The sequence below is a fragment of the Artibeus jamaicensis genome, unplaced genomic scaffold, assembly GCF_021234435.1.
Source record: "Artibeus jamaicensis isolate MK-2021 breed Jamaican fruit bat unplaced genomic scaffold, CSHL_Jam_final scaffold_1689, whole genome shotgun sequence".
Taxonomy (NCBI): Eukaryota; Metazoa; Chordata; class Mammalia; order Chiroptera; family Phyllostomidae; genus Artibeus; species Artibeus jamaicensis.
In genome coordinates, this window is record NW_026522029.1 from 879,656 (window position 1) to 897,570 (window position 17,915).

Below are 17,915 nucleotides of genomic sequence, written 5' to 3' on the forward strand. Positions count from 1 at the left end.
ACACACACACACACACACAAAACACACACATACCTCTGGCTCCAATATATTTGCTTCATCACTGTCTCCGGAATAAATATTTATTATTGGATTCCATGTATCGCACTAAAATTCTTTCTTCCGTATTATATAGGGCAGCCACCGGACCTTGGGCTGGTGCCGGTGACCACCAGGCAGCGCCAGGAAGTTCAGGGCGGCTCTGAGCCAGGAGCCCCAGGTTCTGGGGTCTCACTAGCAGCAAACCAGTTTCAATCATTGTGAAACGCTGGCCCTCTGCGTCCTTCCCCCTCCCCGTGGTGCTGAGGGGAACGTGAGGTTGAAAGGGGGAAATCCCTGAATGACTTCACTCACACGCATAGTGTAGAAAACGAAACTGAACCAATGAACAAAACCACACAAAAATGAAAGAAACAAAGTGATAAAAACGAGAGAATGGCAATGGTCAGAAACAAAGGTGGGTCTGCGCACAGGACAAAGGGGTTAAGGGTGTCAAGTCCCCACAGCGACAGGTGGGGACTAGAGTTGGGTGCTGAGCACACAATAAAATATATACAAATTGTAAAGCCGTACACTCGAAATTTACATAATGTCATTAGCCAACGTACCCCCGACAAATTTAACTTGAAGCTACGTCATGATGTTCTCACACTATAAACCTGATCCACAGGTTCTGCTGATTATACTCACGTGACCAATTAGGAAGTTGTTTTGATTTGTGTTTTCAATAATTGATTCACAGGCAGGTCCAGCAAAAAACATTTCAGTGAGCCGAAAGTAATTTTAAAAGCTGCATGAAATATAGTCATCAGTGGTTTCTGAGACAATGTCAAACATGGTAATCATGTGACTTGAAACAAGTTAAGAAGGAAATATTAAAATTATGGATAAGTTCCTTAAGGCCAGGATGTTAAAACATCATAAATTGTTTGGGGTATACATAAGGTTGAAATTAAAATCAGGGTGTGATATTGAATACGCTTCTCAATTTTTTGGTAGCTTTCCATTTCTTTAAAGCTTTAGAACGTGTAACAGCACACATCAGACAAGGCATGGACTGAGCACGGAATTTGCCCTTTGCCTCGATCTAGGTTATGCCTCCCCCTGCAGAGGCAGATCCCCAGTTTCTTATCTCGTCAATTTATGTGTTTTCCTCTGAAAGTGTATGATGATTTCTCCCCATAAATAACTGCATCCATACATTACACAACATGCTATGAATTCAACACTTCAAACCCTCAGAAATGGATCGTTTTGCAAATTCTTGCTAAAATAGTCTCTGAGCAGGGGCTGGGAGGGTGACGAGGGGTGAAGGGGGATCAAGTCCATGGTCATGGGAGGGAACTGGAATTACTGTGGAGTGTTTGCAAATACTGAATCATAATGCTGTCTTCCTGGCATATACAGAATCTCAGAGACCCACTTTACCAAGATTCCAATCAATCAGTAACTTAGTGCATTACAGGAGAATGTGAAGATGAAAACAGAGGTTTTTATTTCTAGAAAATAAAAGGGTCTGTACTTGAAGTTTAGAACATCTGGGAGGAGCTGCAGCAAAGACCCCACCCCAGCCACTGGGCCTGGACCGGTTTTTCCCCTCAGGCTGTTCTTTTTTTAATTTAATTATTGTTCAAGTACAGTTTTCTGTCTATTTCTTCCATCCCAGCCCATCCCACCCCGTGCTCCCCACCTCCCTCCCATTTCCACCCCCCTTAGTAGTTGCCTCTGTGTCCTTTATACTAGTTCCTCTAAATCCCTCCCCTATTCCCCCTGAAATTCCCTCCCCTCACTCCTCTGGTCGCTGTCCCCCTGTTCTCTATTTCAGTGTCTTTGTTTTTATTTTGCTTGCTTGTTTGTTTTGTTGTTTAGCTTCCCGTTAAAGGTGAGATCATATGGTATTTGTCTTTCAACACCTGGCTTATTTCACTCAGCATAATGCTTTCCAGTTCTATCCATGCTGTTGCAAAGGGTAAGAGAAGCCTCTGTAGAATCTCCTCCTGCAGAGAGGAAGCCGTTGTCCTCACGTGAATTCTGCCCTGAATTCTGCCATGAATTCTGCAGGCTAATACATGTGCCCTCAACTAAGTTCAGAAATGACAGGCTGTGCGCCCCCTGATGGCTATGAATGTGCAGTGCAGAAAGCTCAAAAGCATTGGTTTTAATTTAAAATAATGTAATTTAATTTATGGGGATAACATTGGTTAATAAAATTTTATAGGTTTTAGGCATACGATTCTATAATCATCTGTATATTGTCTGTTTATCACCCCATGTCAGTTCTCCTTCCATCACCATTTATCCCCCCTTTACCCTCTTCTACATTCTTCCAAACCCCATCCCTCTTGTAATCACCATACTGTCGTCTGGGTCTCTGAGTTCTTTCTTTGTTTAATCCCTTCACCTTTTCCACCCAGCCCTCAACCCCCGTCCCCACTAACAGCTTTCAGTTTGTTCTCTGAATCTGTGAGTCTGTTTCTACTTTGCTTGTTAGTTCATTTTGTTCATTAGATTCCACACCGAAGTGAAATCAGGTAGTATTTGTCTCTCTCTGGCTCTTTTCACTTAGCATAATGCTCTCCAGGTCCATCCACGATGGCCCAAAACGTAAAAGTTCCTTCTTTTTAGTGAGTGAGTAGTATTCCATCGTGTAAATGTACCACAGCTTTTTTATCCACTCATCTGCTGATGGACACTTGGGCTGCTTCCAGATCTTGGCTATTGTACATAATGCTGCCATGAACATAGGGGTGCTCATAGTCTTTCAAATAAGCATTTGAGGTTTCTTGGGATATATTCCCAGAAGTGGGATTGCTGGGTGGTAAGGCAGGCCATTTTCCATGTTTGGAGGTGACACCACACCGCTTTCCACAGTGGCCGCACCCTCATCCTCACCAACACTTGTTTGCCGGTTTACGGAGGATAGCCATTCTGACAGGTGTGAAGTGGCATCTCACTGCAGTCTTAATTCGCCTTTTTCTGATAATTAGTGACGACTGTTTTTTCATGTCTCTTGGCCACGTGCATGTCTTTTTAGGGTAAGTGTTTATTCGCGTCTTTTGCCTATTCATTTCATTGTACGTGTTTTCAGTGTTGAGTTTTATAAGTTCCTTATACATTTTGGATATTAAGCCCTTATCGGTTATATCAGCAAATGTGTTCTCCCACTCAGGGGGTTGCCTTTTCATTTTGTTGATGGTTTTCTTGGCCATGCGGAAACTTTTTAGTTTGATGCAGTCCTATTTTTCTTTTCTTTTGCTTCCCTTGCCCAAGGAGCTTCATCAGAAAAAATATTGCTATGAGAAATGTCTAGATTTTACTGCTTATGTTTTCTTCTAAGATTTTTATGATTTTGAGTATAACATTTAAGTCTTTAATTCACTTGAGTTTATTCTTGCATATAGTGTAAGAAGGTGGTCTAGTTTCATATTTTTGCACATATCTGTCCAATTTTTTAAACGCCTTTTATTGAATAAACTATCTTTAATCCAATGTATGTTTTTGCTTTCTTTTTCAAAGATTAATTGACCACAAAGACATGGGTTTATTCCTGGGCTCTCCATTCTGTTCCATTGATCTATGTGTCTGTTTTTATGCTGGTACCGTGCTGTTGTAGTTACTATGGCTTGATAGTATAGTTTGATATTAGGCAGTGTGATTCCTCCAACTTCGTTCTTATTTCTTAAGATTGCCATCACTCTTTGGGATCTTTGGTGGCTTCATATAAATTTTTAGATGATTTGTTATAGTTCTGTAAATTATGCAATTTGTATCTTCATAGGAATTGTGTTGAATCTATGGATCACTTTGGGTAGTACGGACATTTTAATGGTATTTTTTCTATTCATGAACATGATATGTGCTTCCACTTACATGTGTTTTCCTCTATTTCTTCAGTGTCATGTAGTTTTCTGAGTTCAGGCCTTCTAACTCCTTGGTTAAATTTATTCCTAGGTACCTTATTTTTCGTTGTTGTTGCAATAGTAAATGGGACTGTTCTCTTAATATCTTTTTCTGATAGTTCACTATTGGTGTATAAAAATGTTATGGATTTCTGAATATTAATATTTCTGAATATTAATATTTCGTATCCTGCTACTTTACTGAATTCATTGATCAGTTCTAGCAGTTTTGTGGTAGATTCTTTAGGTTTTTCTATATACAGTATCATGTCACCTGTGAATGACAATTTTATTTTTCCTTTTCAATATGGACACCTTTTACTCCTTCTTTTTGTCTAATGGCCGCGGGTAGAACTTCCAGTACTATGTTGGATAAGAGTGGTGAAGGCAGATATTTCTGTTTTGTTCCTGTTCTTAAGAGAAATGCTTTTAGTTTTTATCCATTGAATGTGATGATGGCTGTAGGTTTTTCATATCTTTATTATGTTGAGGTATGATTCCTTCATTTACACTATGCTGAGAGTTTTTATCATAAATGGTGCTGGATTTTATCAAATGCTTTTTCTTCATGCATTGATATGATCATGTGATTTTTTAGTTTTCATTTTGTTCATGTGAGGTATCATATTTATTGATTTGCAAATATTGTACCGAACTTGCATGCCTGGAATAAATCACACTTGATCATGGTATATGATCTTCTTAGTGTATTTTTGGATGTGATTGGCTAATATTTTGTTGAAGATTTTAGTATCTATGTTCATCAGGGATGTTGGCCTCCTTCTTAATTTTTATATACTTTTAGAGAGAGGGGAAGGGAGGGGGAAAGAGAGGGAGAAAAACATTGATGTGCAAGAGACATATCAATTGTTTGCCTCTCGCAAGCCCCCAGCTGGGGACCCAGCCCACAACTCAGGCGTGTGACCTGGCAGAAATCGAACCAGTGACCCTTGGGTTTACAGGCTGGCACTCAGTCCACTGAGCCACACCAGCCACGGTTAGTTTTCTTTCTTTGAGTGTCTTTACCTGGCTTTGGAATGAGGATAATGCTGGCCTCATAAAATGAGCTTGGAAGTTTTTCCTCCTCTTAAAATTTTTGAACTAGTTTGAGGAGGATGGGTGTTAGGTCTTTGAATGTTTGATAAAATTCACTTCTGAAGCTATCCAGTCCAGGACTTTTGTTTACTGGGAGGTTTTTTTATTACTGCTGTGATTACATTAGTTATAATTGGTCCATTCAGACCTTCTGATTCCTCCTGATTCAGTTTTGGGAGATTGTCTGTTTCTGGAAATGTATCCGTTTCACCCACATTGTACAATTTGTTGGCATATAGTTGTTCACAATATTTTCTTACAATCCTTTGTATTTCTGTGGTGTCATTTGTCACTTCTCCTAATTCTATAATTTTGTTTATTGGGGTCCTCTCATTCTTCTTGATGAGTCTGGTTATGTTTTTCAATCTTGTTTATCTTGCAAAGAAGCAGCTCTTGGTTTCATTGACTTTTTTATATCATTTTTTATAGCATCTATGTGATTTATTTTCACTCTCATCTTTATTATTTCCTTCTTTCTACTCACTTTGTTTTTTTTGTTTGTTTTCCTTTTTTTAGTTCTTTTAAGTGTAAGGTTAGAGTGTGTATTCAAGTGTTTTCTTGCTTCTTGAGGTAGACCTAGAATACTATGAATTTCCCTCTCAAGACTGCTTTTGCTGTGTCCCATAGAGTCTGGGTTCTTGTGTGTTCATTTTCATGTGTCTCCAGGTAAATTTTCACTTCTTCCTTGGTCTCATCGTTAACCCATTCATTGTTCACTGAGGCATCCTCTTAATCTCTTCTAGTCCACTCTGTATAGTGTTGCCAAAGTAATCTTCCAGGAACAGCTGAATAAGACCATTCTAGGGTTACCCATTGCTTATCAAATAATCTTTAAGTTTTGTAGCCTGACTATCAATAGTCTTTTCCAGGATGACATGGAGATAATGCTCTTTTCCGTGAGTCTAATTTTCCAAAGAAGGTGAAGTATGTTGCATGTGAAGCAGTTAAATGTCAAATGGGCTTTAGAAGGGGAATGAAATTCCTGCTCTGAGGGGGAAGAATGAAGAAGGCCGAGGTGACCCAAGGGGATCCTGGTCTCTTTTCATCATGTTTTTCCAGGTGTGTCTTTCTGGTCTCCCCACACTGGTCTCTGAGCTGCCTGCACCAACTCCCCTTCCCCACCTCCGTGTCTCTGCAGAATTCATCGCCTCCACCTGGAATCCATTCTCCCACACTCAATGCGCAGCCGAAAGGCAAGGGCTCTACTCAGTGCGCCCCCGAGGTGAGATCCTCTGATAGCATCTTAGGTAAGATGCTATCTACCTCTGATAGTAAGATGCACTATCAAAGTTTGGCACTTCGCCCAGTTGACTGTGTACGATACTGACCATGTCTCATGGTTTATCACCTCCACCGCCCAGGAGCACTGGAAGCCTTATGCCGATGTCCAGCCCATGTTTTGTTAGCTTGCACTCTTTTTTAAAAATCACGATTCTTTTATTAAAAAAACCAACTACAACCTACATCAAACATACAGAAAAGTACAGAAAGTAAAATAATGTGTACTAGGGATCTATCACCAAGAACGAACAGATCGCCTCCAATACCTTTGCCACCTGCTTTTAAAAAAATAAAATATTCCACATACAATTTGAGCACTAGTCCACACGCTCCATTCCTAGGACTGGTCTTCACAGTTTTCAGAATCAAGAATGAGTGACAGTATTTAGACATAGAGAAGTTTCACATAAAGATCGGGAAGTTCTTGCTTTCCTTGAAGGGTGGGATGATCTGGCAACTCGGGGTACCTTTCATCAGGAATGAGCAGGGCCTCCATAGAACCCGGCACCCCACATTCCCAAGCACTCCCACAGTCTCTTAGCCCCAGGACGCTTCACCTACAGCGGGGGGTCTGCAGGCATGGGAACTTGCCTGTGGTGGAAACCCTTTGAAGTTCAAAAGCTTTGTTCATAACTGGAGGGGAACTGCTAACTAGCTGGATGACCTTGAGCCCATTAGTTACCTCTCCGTGCTTCCGTTTCCTCACCAGCCACATGAAGCTACGGGGACCTATCAATACTTCTGACTGTCATCATGAGAATTATTATGTGAAGCGTTTAGAGCAGCGCCTGGCATGTAATTCATTCTGCTAGAGACCCAAGAGACCCACAATTCTAGTCTACAACACTTGAGGCTAGATGTGCTTTGGAATTCAGATTTCTTTTGGATTTCAGTAAGATAACTCATGGACAGAACATGTGAGGCAGTACCACCAGTACCTGGTGATTAACGACACCGAAATTTCTGCAGGAGAAAGCAAGACATGAACGTGAAGTGCTGTACCTTTCAGGGTGACCCGGGCTGAGGTTCGTTCAATCTCCACCTCCCCTGCCCCCACACTCACCGAGCTGCTCTGGTCCTAGACTTTGGCTCTTTCTTGGCTGTTTGGGCTTTCTCATGAGAGGGGAAACAGTGAGGGTGGTTTTTGTTCTTGTTGGTCTGTTTGCTAATGAAGTGAGAACTCTGTGGTTGGGAGGGAAGGCGGGACCCCCACCATCCCCCCCACCCTGCGCCAGGGTTTCTGACCCAGTTGGTCTGGCTGGCTTTCCTGCCCATCTGCCACCTCGAAGCTTGCTGTTGCCTTTCTGCTGGTCCTTCACCAGGCCATCCACCACCTGCCAGCTCCGCCTTGGTCCTCAGAGACCTGCCTCATCCAAGTCCGGACCCCACTCCCTCATCTTCCCAGGGAAACCCTTCCTCCAGGAAGGCTGGCCGCCTCAGCCCCCTTTCCCAGCTCCACACTCACGTCTCCCCCACACCACTGCCCGGCCTCTTCCCCGCCTGGACCACCTCACTCTCCTACCCAAGTCCCACATCCTTCAAGGCCTAGCTGAGGTTGTCCCCCCACACCCAGCGCCCAGACTTTTCCCAGTAACTTCAGCTCAGCCCGATTCTCTAGACTCATATATACATAGCACTCAACCCTGTGGCCCAGCACGCACTTGAGTTCTTACTCTCTCATTTGCTGGGTACCGTGCACAGTCACCCAGGTGGGAGAAGAAAAGGGAAGAAGACAGGGGGGGAGAGGGGAGGTCCAAGCTGGGGAGGTTGGTATTTTCCCTCACAGCCTCTGCTGCCCCCGTGCGGTGCTTCTGTGTGGTGCACCATGGGCTCGAAAGCTTGGGCCCGACCCCCCTGAGCCAACAGGTCTGTGCCTACTCTAACATTCAGAGGCCTTTGTGCTTGTCTGCTTGGAACCCCTGGGTCACCCCCGTCCTCCCTTGCTCTTTGGCGACAATGTCTCTCCCCTTCCCTGTGAAAATTGCCCTGATGAATTTATAGGTGTAGGGTTTCACCAGGCTAAACACACGGGTGGGGGCCTTTGTCCCACACCCACCACCCTCCTCTCCTTCCTTCTCCTTTGGGGTAAACAGAGGAAGGTGTGCACCCCTACAGGGTGTTTCTTGCAGTGGAGGAGGGCAGGGAGGGAATGTTTCATTTCTCACCTGACCCCCAACCACCTGGGCCACTCCACCCTGATGTCTAGATGCTAATTGTCTGTCCCTGGGGCTTTTGAAAGTGATAGAAACCTGCTCACCTGGGCCGGAGTGTTTTTTCCCCCCATTTCTCCTTAAGAGTGAATGTTTCAACTCACTCCTCTGTGGTGATCAAATTCAACGGAATTCTGAATCTGTAAATTCCCTGAGCAAGAAGGAGCGTACCTTTCGTGGCTGTGGCCATAGGGACAGGCCATACCCTGGTCTAGAGGGGGAGGGACTCACCTCCCCACACGCAGACCCCCAGCCCCTCCTCACCTGCTCCTGGGCACAAGGTGCTTGTTGGCACTGCTTCGTTTGACTGCTGGTCCTTGGTCCAGTTAATGACTGTGTCATCATTTAAGTCCCCAGACGAGTGTTGATTGGCCTGCTCCCCGTAGGAAAATTGAGAGGGATGAGGGGCCGGTGATGAAAGGCCAGATAAAGGGAAAGGAAAGAAGCCAAGGAGAAAGAAGGGTGAAGAGAGGATGCAATGTAGGGGAGAAATGGGAGGGGGAGTTCAATCTGGAGCGGTGGGGTAGGAGACCAAGGGCTGACAGGAGATCAATTTCCAGGGAATTCATACCTGTCCCTTTACTTCCCGGGAACCCTTGGAGTGATTCACTGTGTGATTTGAAGGCTGGCATAAGGGCTTATGAATTGCTGGAATGACCAACACTATATCCAGGTCTGTCCCAGAGACCTTTGAGCAGATGGACATGGGGTGGGCGCTGGCTACGTCTCTGCTTCTCCCTCCCCTGCCCAGGCCACCTGACACGGGCTTGCACACGACCCCAGGTGCCCTTTGGAGTGCTCTTGAGTTCTAGGGAGTCTTGCACAGGGCTGGGCAAGAAGTAGGTGACCCAGGGGATCCAGGCTCTCCCAAGGATCAGTGGCCAGTGTTCCAGGGGCTCTGCTGTATTGCTGACAAGCCCAACTGCCCCTTATTTTGCCGTAAATTTTGGGCAGTTCAGGCTGCGGGATTCAGTGGAAAAATAAGGGCTTTCAAGTAAGTGTATCCGGGTTCAATGGCCTGGTCACTCACCAGTTAGCGTGACCTGGAACCAGTCTGTTTACTGATGAAACTGGAGTTCCCACCTCATGGGATTCTGGTGAGGGTTAAAGGTGGTGAGATATGTCGGTCATATGTTTCAGGCATGAAGCATAGTAGGTACTTAGTGGATCTTAGTTCCCCCTTCCAGAACCTTCTGCCCACCCCAGTTTCATGCAGCTGTTCCAATAGGGGATGGTGATAACTAGAGATAAATGAGAAAGGAGGAAGACATGTATTCACATAAACCACAACTTCCTTCAGCTTAGGTGTGAAAACATTTATTATTCTTTTCATTGAGCTGTGTAAAGGAATAGGAATTTAAAGAAGATTTTGCAATTAACAAAGGAAATGAAACCAGTGAGCAAAAGCCTGAATTAGAAGAGGCCCCAGTAGCTCAGAACCGGCCGCCGAGAATTTGGGGTCAGCAGCTGCAGCGAATCTCGTGTGTCTTCTGGAGGGTGGGTTGGTCAGAAAGCTTCTGGTTGGGCCAGGGACGAGTGGTGTGAGGAAGACCGTGAAATGGCCACCTTGTAAAAGGATGCAGCAGGACCTGCGCCCAACTTACTTTCTGTAGGAAGCCAGAGGGGGGGAGCTCGGCAGTCACCCCCTAACAATACCCCACCCACACCCTCGTCACCCGGCTCAGTGAGTCTTTGTTTTCAGGCCTTGCTTGTGCTGCTCCACCAGGGAGCCGACCCACGCCGTGGTTTTCTGCTTGGCTTTCTCCCAGCTGAAGAGTGGCTCATACCCCAGATCTCGCTGAGCCTTCTTGTAGGAGAAAGTGAACACACTATTCAACAAGGTCACTAAGTGGCGGTTGAAGGGAGGCTGATACCTGTAAAATGGACTGAGCAGGAAGCTCACTATTTCCAGCAGGAAGCCAAGCCAGTACCTCAGCCATATAGGAAGGCTCATTCTGGAATCAAGGCAGAAGCCCCACTCTTTGCTCAAATTGTAATTGAGGTGATCGTAGCTTTGGTGAGGGGTGTCATCTGAGATGTAGTAGAACTGTCCTTGGATTTTGGGGGCTTTCTCAGGGTCCTGCAGGGCCCTCAGAGCCAGAATGTGGGCCCAGGCCACATTGCCGACGTAGACGGGGTTGACAATGGAGAGCTTGCTGTTGTGTGGCAGGATGCCATTGTTCTTCAGGGCCCGGTCAATAAAGCCATAGAGAAAGGGGCTTCCTTCCCCATAGATATACGTGGGCCTTAAGGCACAAGTGTACAAGGTGCCACCATCTTTAAGAGCCCACCCATTGGCTGCCAGCACAGCCCTCTCGGCAAGCTTTTTGCTGTATGGGTATGCAGCGGACCACGTCGTTTCCAGGTGCTCTTCTTCACGGGCATTCTGGACGATCTCCCTGTAGGAGTTGGGCCCAGCCACCTCTATGGTGCTGGTATAAATGAAGATCGGCACGCTGGCCTGGGTACAGGCCTCCAGCAGGATCTGGGTACCTGCCCATAGCACGCACGCTGTCAGTGTTGGGGAGTAACCCAAAGGACCCCTGGCTGCAGACCACGTCCCCCACCCCCACCCCGGGAGGGCATACGTGCAGACCCCGAGCGAACTTTTCCTCCTCTCTGGCTGAGAGCTGACTGTGCTAACACCACAGAAAAATGCAAAAATAAAAGGAGACAGACATGGAGTGCAGACATGTCTAGGCTTTTGGATTCCACGGGCCTCTGTGTATACTTCTAATTCTGGAAAAGGACATAAGGCTGCCAATTTATATTTTCCTGACTACAGAGGTTTAAAAATGGTCATTTTTTAATCCCTATTGCCTCAGTAGTGACAGGCTGCTTCAAGTTTTTAAAAAATTAGGAGGCCGTACTCTCAGAATATGGACAGTCCTAGTCGTTAGGCAAAAGAGAAGAGTTGAAGGACTCATCTCAAACACACACACACACACACACGCACAATTATTTATAGGTAAAACACACTCTTACATGTATGCATATCTTGAATCGTCTGCATTGTTCTCTTTATTTAAGGACCAATAATATTAAATGTAGTCACAAGGACCTTTCTTTGAGAGTCACTGAGCAAATTAGTGGGTTCTGGGGAAAAGGTGGCGATCCAGAGTCTGTTCCCGTTTGCGTGTTCCCTACAAAGGCCACACCTAATTCTGCCTGTGACTCCAGTTGCCCAGGTTTGCAAAGTGAGGGTGATAAACCTGCCTTTACTTAGCATTGCAGAATTCTGCCCTGGCCTTGCCAGTAGAGCCTGGTGGAGAATCGGAACGAGTCCGCCCCCTGGCGGCAATACTTATAACAGGAGGATCTGGTAGAATCCCTTCAACTGGGTAGAAAACCTTAGCTCGTGGAAGTAATCAGCACCTTCCCTACAAGGGATTTCTGGCACAAATCATCATTTAATTTTTTTGCATTAAAAAATCCCTTTTAAGATAATTATGCAATTTCATTTTAGGGAGAGACAGTCTCACTTTTTTAAAATTAAATCTAGAGGCAGAGAATATTTGGAGCTAATTTACTTGCGGAGATGGAAACGATGATCATCATGAAGTATTTTCTAAACCTGGAAGTGATGTTGTTTTTAGTCATCTGACAGTTCTCGAGGATTTCAAGCCTCCTTTTGCTGGGAGCGTGAAGAGCAGGAATTTCTAGAGAGGGACCAAACTTGAGTAACTGGTTCCTCTCAGCACCCTCCTTGGGGTGGGGGTGGTTAGGGGCGTGGCTAAGTAGAACCTCAAAGGGGTCTTTTTTGAGATTGTGCTGCTTTTGGCTGGAGACCCAGAGCAATAAATTGCTTTAGAAAAAGAGATCTCTGAGTAGACTAATTTTGGAGTGCAGGGCATGGGGGACAGAGGGTTAGGAGGCAGGGTGCTGTGGTCCTAGAAAGACTGGCCTCCGGGGGTCAGAGGATGTTATAACCTGACAAGCTAATAAGGGACTTAAGCTAAACCCTTGAGCAAATGCATGTAGATTTAAAGTAGATTGGAAAGCCACAATTCTGAAAGAGCCACCAAGCATTTAAGGTTGGAGGACCTCAGGTGTACTCTGCACACCTGGTTGAGGAACTGGTCTAAGAGTAGACCAGGTAGTGAGATGAAGAGATGGTATTTTGGATAATGGGATGCCACTACTTTAAGAAAATGTTACAGGGAGTCATGTTCTGGGTCGTTGTGTAGGACCAGACCACTGTGAACTAGCTCTGCCCTGTTCAGGAGGAGACCACCTTCCCCCTCGAGCCGTGGCCCATCGCTCGTAGCTGACTTCTGTCTCGGCCTTTCTGTGCGACCACCACATTAGAACCACATCGAAGGGCTAAAATGATGACCAAGAAAGCACCGGTGAGGCCTGGTTCCTGCCCAGGGGAGGTGGCTGAGTATCAAGAGTTTGAGGTTGGAGTCTAGTCCACGTTTGATGGGGGCAGCAGTAGAAAGAGCTTTGGCAGCCTTTGCGTCACACAGCTGTGGGTTTAAATTCTAGGTCTCCCTCTCTGTGGGAAGGGCCATGCAAGTCACTTAGCCTCTCTCAGCCTTCCTGTTCTCTTCTAAGAACCTGAGCACGGCAGCCGTGGGCTTCTCCGTGGGGAGTGCGCAGCAAAAGCGCAGAGTGATGGGTGATGGGGCTGCTCCTCCCTCCCTTGTCCAGTTTCCCACCTCACTTGCCCGCCTCCCTCCACCTTCTCCCCAGGATACTGTACCTTTCAGATTGACATTCATCGTGATCTCTCGTGGAATGACATTAAGGATGTCAATGACAGAGGCGGCATGAATGACTGCTGAGGTGCCCTGGCAGGCTCTCTTCATGAACTGTTCGTCCAGAATGTCTCCTTCCAGCAAGGTCAGCTTGACCTTGCTCTGCAGCTCTGTGTGAACACCCGTCAGTCACTGGAGGGCTTTCTGCATCTGGGAGTTTTCTGATAAAGGTGGCATTTTACCCAGGTCTTTGCAAGGACAGGCAGGTTGCAGGGAGGGAGGAGGGAGGCACGTTCCGTGGAAGGAACAAGTGGTGTAGGAAGCGTGCCCTGGCCACAGTGGGCTGGTGTGGAGGGTGTAAGACAGGGGCGTCAAACTCGTTTTCACCAGGGGTCACATCAGCCTTGCGGTTGCCTTCAGAAGGTCAGATGTAATTTTAGGACTGTATAAATGTAACTACTCCTTAACTTTAAAGAGTTGAAATTACATTCCACTCTTTGAAGGCAATCGAGAGGCTGATATGGCCCCGGTGAAAATGAGTTTGGCACCCCTGGGCTAAAGTAACAGTTCCCCAGTGTGACGTCAGGTGGCCCCTATAATGATGAAACAGAGGGAGGGCCCTTACGTGTCACTTCTGCGCCAGGCACTGTGCTAAGTGTTTGGCACGTTCACTCATGTGCTCCTCTTAACCCAGTGGGACGAGCCCTATCGTCCCTCCTTCTGTAAAGATGAGGACAGACACAGGCATGGAGGGGCTGAGTCTGCTCAGGCAGCAGCGACACAATTCCACAGCTGGGAGCTTGAGAACATTAGCAATCTATTTACCGTGGTTCTGGAGCCTGGACGTCCAAATTCAAGGCACCAGCGCGGCGGCGTTCTGGTGAGAGCTCTCTTTCCGAGACATAGCTGGCGCCGCCTGGCTGTGCCCTCCCATGATGGAAGGGTGAGGGATGTTTCTGGGGTCTCTTTTGTAGAAACACTAGTCCCATTTACGAGCGTTCTGCCCTCCTGACCTAACCACCTCCCAAGGCCACACCTCCCAACACCATCACATTGGACACAAACATTCGGAGTGCAGCAGGAGTTAACTTGTTCAAGGTCCCACAGCTGGAAAATGGCAAAGCTGACCTTGAAGCCAGGCAGCATTGTCGGTGCTTTTAACCATCGGTTTGCCTGGGAGCTTTTCCCTGAGCCTCCCTCCCACGCAGCCCACACCGCAGAAGCAACTGCGTGTTTACTCTCACCAGTGCCGGGAGCCAAGGTCCCACCACCCGAGGCTTCCCCAGCGCCCTGGCCTGGTTTCTCTGCATCTCTGCAGGCTAGAGGGGGAGGTAGGAGCACTTCAGACTTCTCCCCCACCACCTCCCCTCTCCCCCAGCCCCATCTCCAGCCCCTGGGAGACACACTGAGTCTTTTGATCCAGTCTGCTGAGGTCAGCAGCAATGGAGAGCCGGAGAGGAGGAGGAAGGGAGGGCAGAGGTAGGCGACATAACTGGGGAAAATGCCACTCTCAGGCTGACTTCTAGCAGCTTCTCCCCTGCCTTCCCTGTACTCTGGGGTCTTCTAGGGGGGCAGAGCACGCTCGGCAGACTTCAGGAGAACAGATGGTTGTTCGCAGTTGTAACCCAGGAAAGAAATCCTCCAGCCCTGAATTTTCCCTCTGAATTTCTCTCTTATTGTTCTCTGGCCCCCCACCACCAATTTGAGCTGAATGGGTTTCTCATTTCGGCCCCAGAAATGTGCCAGGCCCGCCCTGGGTGGCAGGGAAGGGGAGCGAGGTTAGAAGGCAGGGGCGGGCTGAGCTGTCACTACGAGTGTGACTTAGACCTGCTCCTTTACTGCCCCAGCCTCAGTTTCCTCACCTGGAAAGTGGAAATGAGAATTACCTATCTCAGGAAATAAGTGTGAAGGGAAATCAGAAAGCCGTGAAAATTGAGTAGAAAGCGGAAAACACAGGGTAAGTGTAGGGAAGGGTGTCGAACTCATTTTCACGGTGGGGGGGCCACGTCAGCCTCACAGCTGCCTTCAAAGGGCCGAATGTAATGTGAGGACTGTATAAATGTAACGACTCCTCCACAGTGAAGCGAGAGCTTGGTGCGGCCGGCAGGCCTCGAGTTTGCCACCTGTGCTCTAGCTGGTTCCCTTTTGGGGGCCCCTCAGATTGCAACTGTTGCTGAGTGGCAAGGATTACAAACACCTGGTGTTTATTATTGTGGATTGGTGTCTTGGAGGGAGACATGGTTGAAGCGGAAGGTGGAGGAAACAGGACCTTTGAGGGGGTCAGAGAAGAGGAGGGGGGAGCAGAGTGCTGGGCACACTCCAGGAGAGCAGGTGGGGGCTCTGCTGGGGGCCAGGTCTCCCGGACAGCATGTAGGCGCCCAGTCTGTAGGGCCAGGGGCTAGGGCCAGGGTCCAGGGCCAGGGGATGGGTTTGGGGACACAGAGGGGGAGCTCACTTGGCCAGGAGCCACATGACCCTGGCCCCTGTAATAAGGCGCCAGTCTGAGCTCCGGCACTCCGTAACCAGAGGTCTCCGACAAAGCTTTATCCTTGTGGACCTTGATTTCGTCATTGTCCAGATGCGGTGCCCCCCTTTCCTCACAGGATTATTTGCAGGATTCAGAGGGTAAAACAGGTTGGAAAATGCACAGTGAGTCCAGCTTTTGCATTTGAATCAGGGGCAGCTATCTGGGGGGAAAAGCAGGGAGCTGCCAATAGCAGCGTCTGTAGCCCCTGCCCCGTGGTGGTGAGGAGCAGAGAATCTGGTAAAAAAAGATGAGCAGGGAGCCCACAGAGGTGTGTCGCGCTCCTGCAGCCTGGCACTGTGTCCCTGGCTCCTGTCCTGTGCTCTTGGGCAACCTCTCTGCTCTCTGCCCCCGTTCTTGTCACACCCTCCCCCTTATTCTCGCCCACTCTCTAATTCTCACTCTTTGGCTCACCGTCACACACACACTCAGCTTCAGCTTCACTTCTGTTTATTTCACCTTCACTGGAGATGCTGAGTGAAGCCACAAAAACGCCAGGGCAATAAAAAGGAGCAGGGACCCCCTGGTGGGGGTCTCTGGGTTCCGGATGCGCACCTGCCCTTTGTAGATGTTTTGCAGTAATTGCCAGGTCAGAAGTTTCACAGCTTTGATGAGTTGTTGACATGGGAGGGAGCCAATATGTGATTTTGTGGGTGAGAAGGAAAGGGTCCTAGAGGCCTCTCTCGTCTGGGCCAGTTCAGTCTCTGACGCACCCAGCCCAGCCCAGCATCTCTGCTACTGCACCATCTGCAATTTCCTCTCTGGTGACTTTTGCACGAGGGGTTAGCTTTGATTGGCTACCGCGTTTCCTAATTCGCTAGAGAAGGACTCCCTCCCCATCCCTACACAGGGTTTAGGATGGAGCTCCACACCCATGACTCGAGTCCACTTACTAGAAAATTCCTCCCGCAGCTTGGGTCTGAAAACTCTGTCCAGCACTCGGATCTCCTGCAGCTCTTTCTCCTCCACCAACAAGTGGATGATCCTCTGTCCCAGAAAGCCTCCAGCGCCGGTCACAAGGCAGCTCCACCCAGCCATGGCCACACCTGAGGACCAAAAGCCAGGTCCCGTACCCCCTCTCTCCTCCCCCCTTAAAGATAATAATCTAAAAAAAAAAAGAAATACTCTCCAGAAACCAGAAAACACGGGGAAATGGATTGGCACAGAGGGCCGCCCCAAAGAGGGCCAAAACCAGAGGCCAGGCGGTTACAGGTTCGCCAAAATCTATTCTGTTCCCTCTACTCCATGTGTGCAAAACCCACCCCTCACACCCAGGAGCAGCTGAGAGAAAATTTCAAAAGCTCTAACCTGGGAGGGGGCTGAAATCCAGCTGAAAGAGTCCGTGCTCGTGTCCTTGTCACCCAAGGCAAGGCTGGGGCTTTATGTGCTGACCCCTTGGGCGCTGCCTCCTCACCTTGGACTCTACTGCATATTCATTGGCTCATCCCGCCCCAGGATGCCTCCTCCCACAGTGGGGGGAACTCCAGCCTATATCTCTCCTCCAAAGCCCAGGAAGAGAAAAGCAACCTTCAACGCCACAGCATGATGAAGACCCTTGGTTCCCCCCGCAGCAGGACAGCCCGAGGCGGCGCCTGCTGTTGGGGATCCACAGCCTGTGAATTTAAGCTCAGCGAGGAGATGTTCCCGCCCGATGGGGATTTTTCACCTTGTGAAGTGAATGACCTGGGTGGGGGGCGGTGCAGGGAGCCACTTTAGAGTGTCCCCTCTCAGAGTGTGGTTTGAAATGTTGCCACCTTGCAAAGTCGAGAAATACGTGATGGTGGCAGCTCCCGTCACCATGTTCTATGGGAGTTGACTTTCTTTCCCACCCAACATATCCAGAAGGTCAGTTTTGATCCCCCCCCAACCCCGGAGCGCTCAGGGGGAGCTATCTGGTGATAACCACCTGATTCTCTGGCCTGTATCATGAGATTCAGAGTCTAGTTGTGGGTCACATGGTTTTTTAATAACAATTTGCATTCGACTCACATTTGGGTTGCAAAACCACCCCGAGCAGGTTCCTAACTAAAAATGCCATGGATGCCCTGAAGCCCATGCCTCAGAGTGGCTCAGACTCCATGCATGCAAGCTCCTCAGGGCACTGCCCCTCCTCCGCTTCAACTTGGATCTAGTTTACATGCATTCAGATGTCCAGGTCTTCCAGGGTAGTTCAATGCGCCCGGACAAGTCTGCATACCCATGTAACTGC

At 47.9% G+C, this 17,915-nt stretch overlaps 1 protein-coding gene across 1 annotated transcript; it reads right to left on the reverse strand.

Moving 5' to 3' along the window:
- Positions 1 to 10,163: 10,163 nt before the first annotated feature.
- On the reverse strand, positions 10,164 to 16,747 carry LOC119041699 (3 beta-hydroxysteroid dehydrogenase/Delta 5-->4-isomerase). The gene is made up of 3 exons (XM_037135069.2): positions 16,600 to 16,747; positions 13,188 to 13,352; positions 10,164 to 10,975 (listed from the first exon to the last, which is right to left on the reverse strand). Exons 1-3 carry the CDS (start codon positions 16,742 to 16,744, stop codon positions 10,164 to 10,166), a joined length of 1,122 nt encoding a protein of 373 aa, XP_036990964.2. The 5' UTR covers positions 16,745 to 16,747.
- Positions 16,748 to 17,915: the final 1,168 nt, after the last annotated feature.

Bases quoted from the DNA above. Each gene is read 5' to 3' on its own strand.
- LOC119041699 (XM_037135069.2), bottom strand. From the start codon at position 16,744: ATGGCTGGGTGGAGCTGCCTTGTGACCGGCGCTGGAGGCTTTCTGGGA. The intron at 13,353-16,599 runs GTAAGTGGACTC...GTGTTCACACAG, and splicing joins GCTGCGGGAGGAATTTTCTA to AGCTGCAGAGCAAGGTCAAG. The intron at 10,976-13,187 runs GTACAGTATCCT...TGCTATGGGCAG, and splicing joins GATGAATGTCAATCTGAAAG to GTACCCAGATCCTGCTGGAG.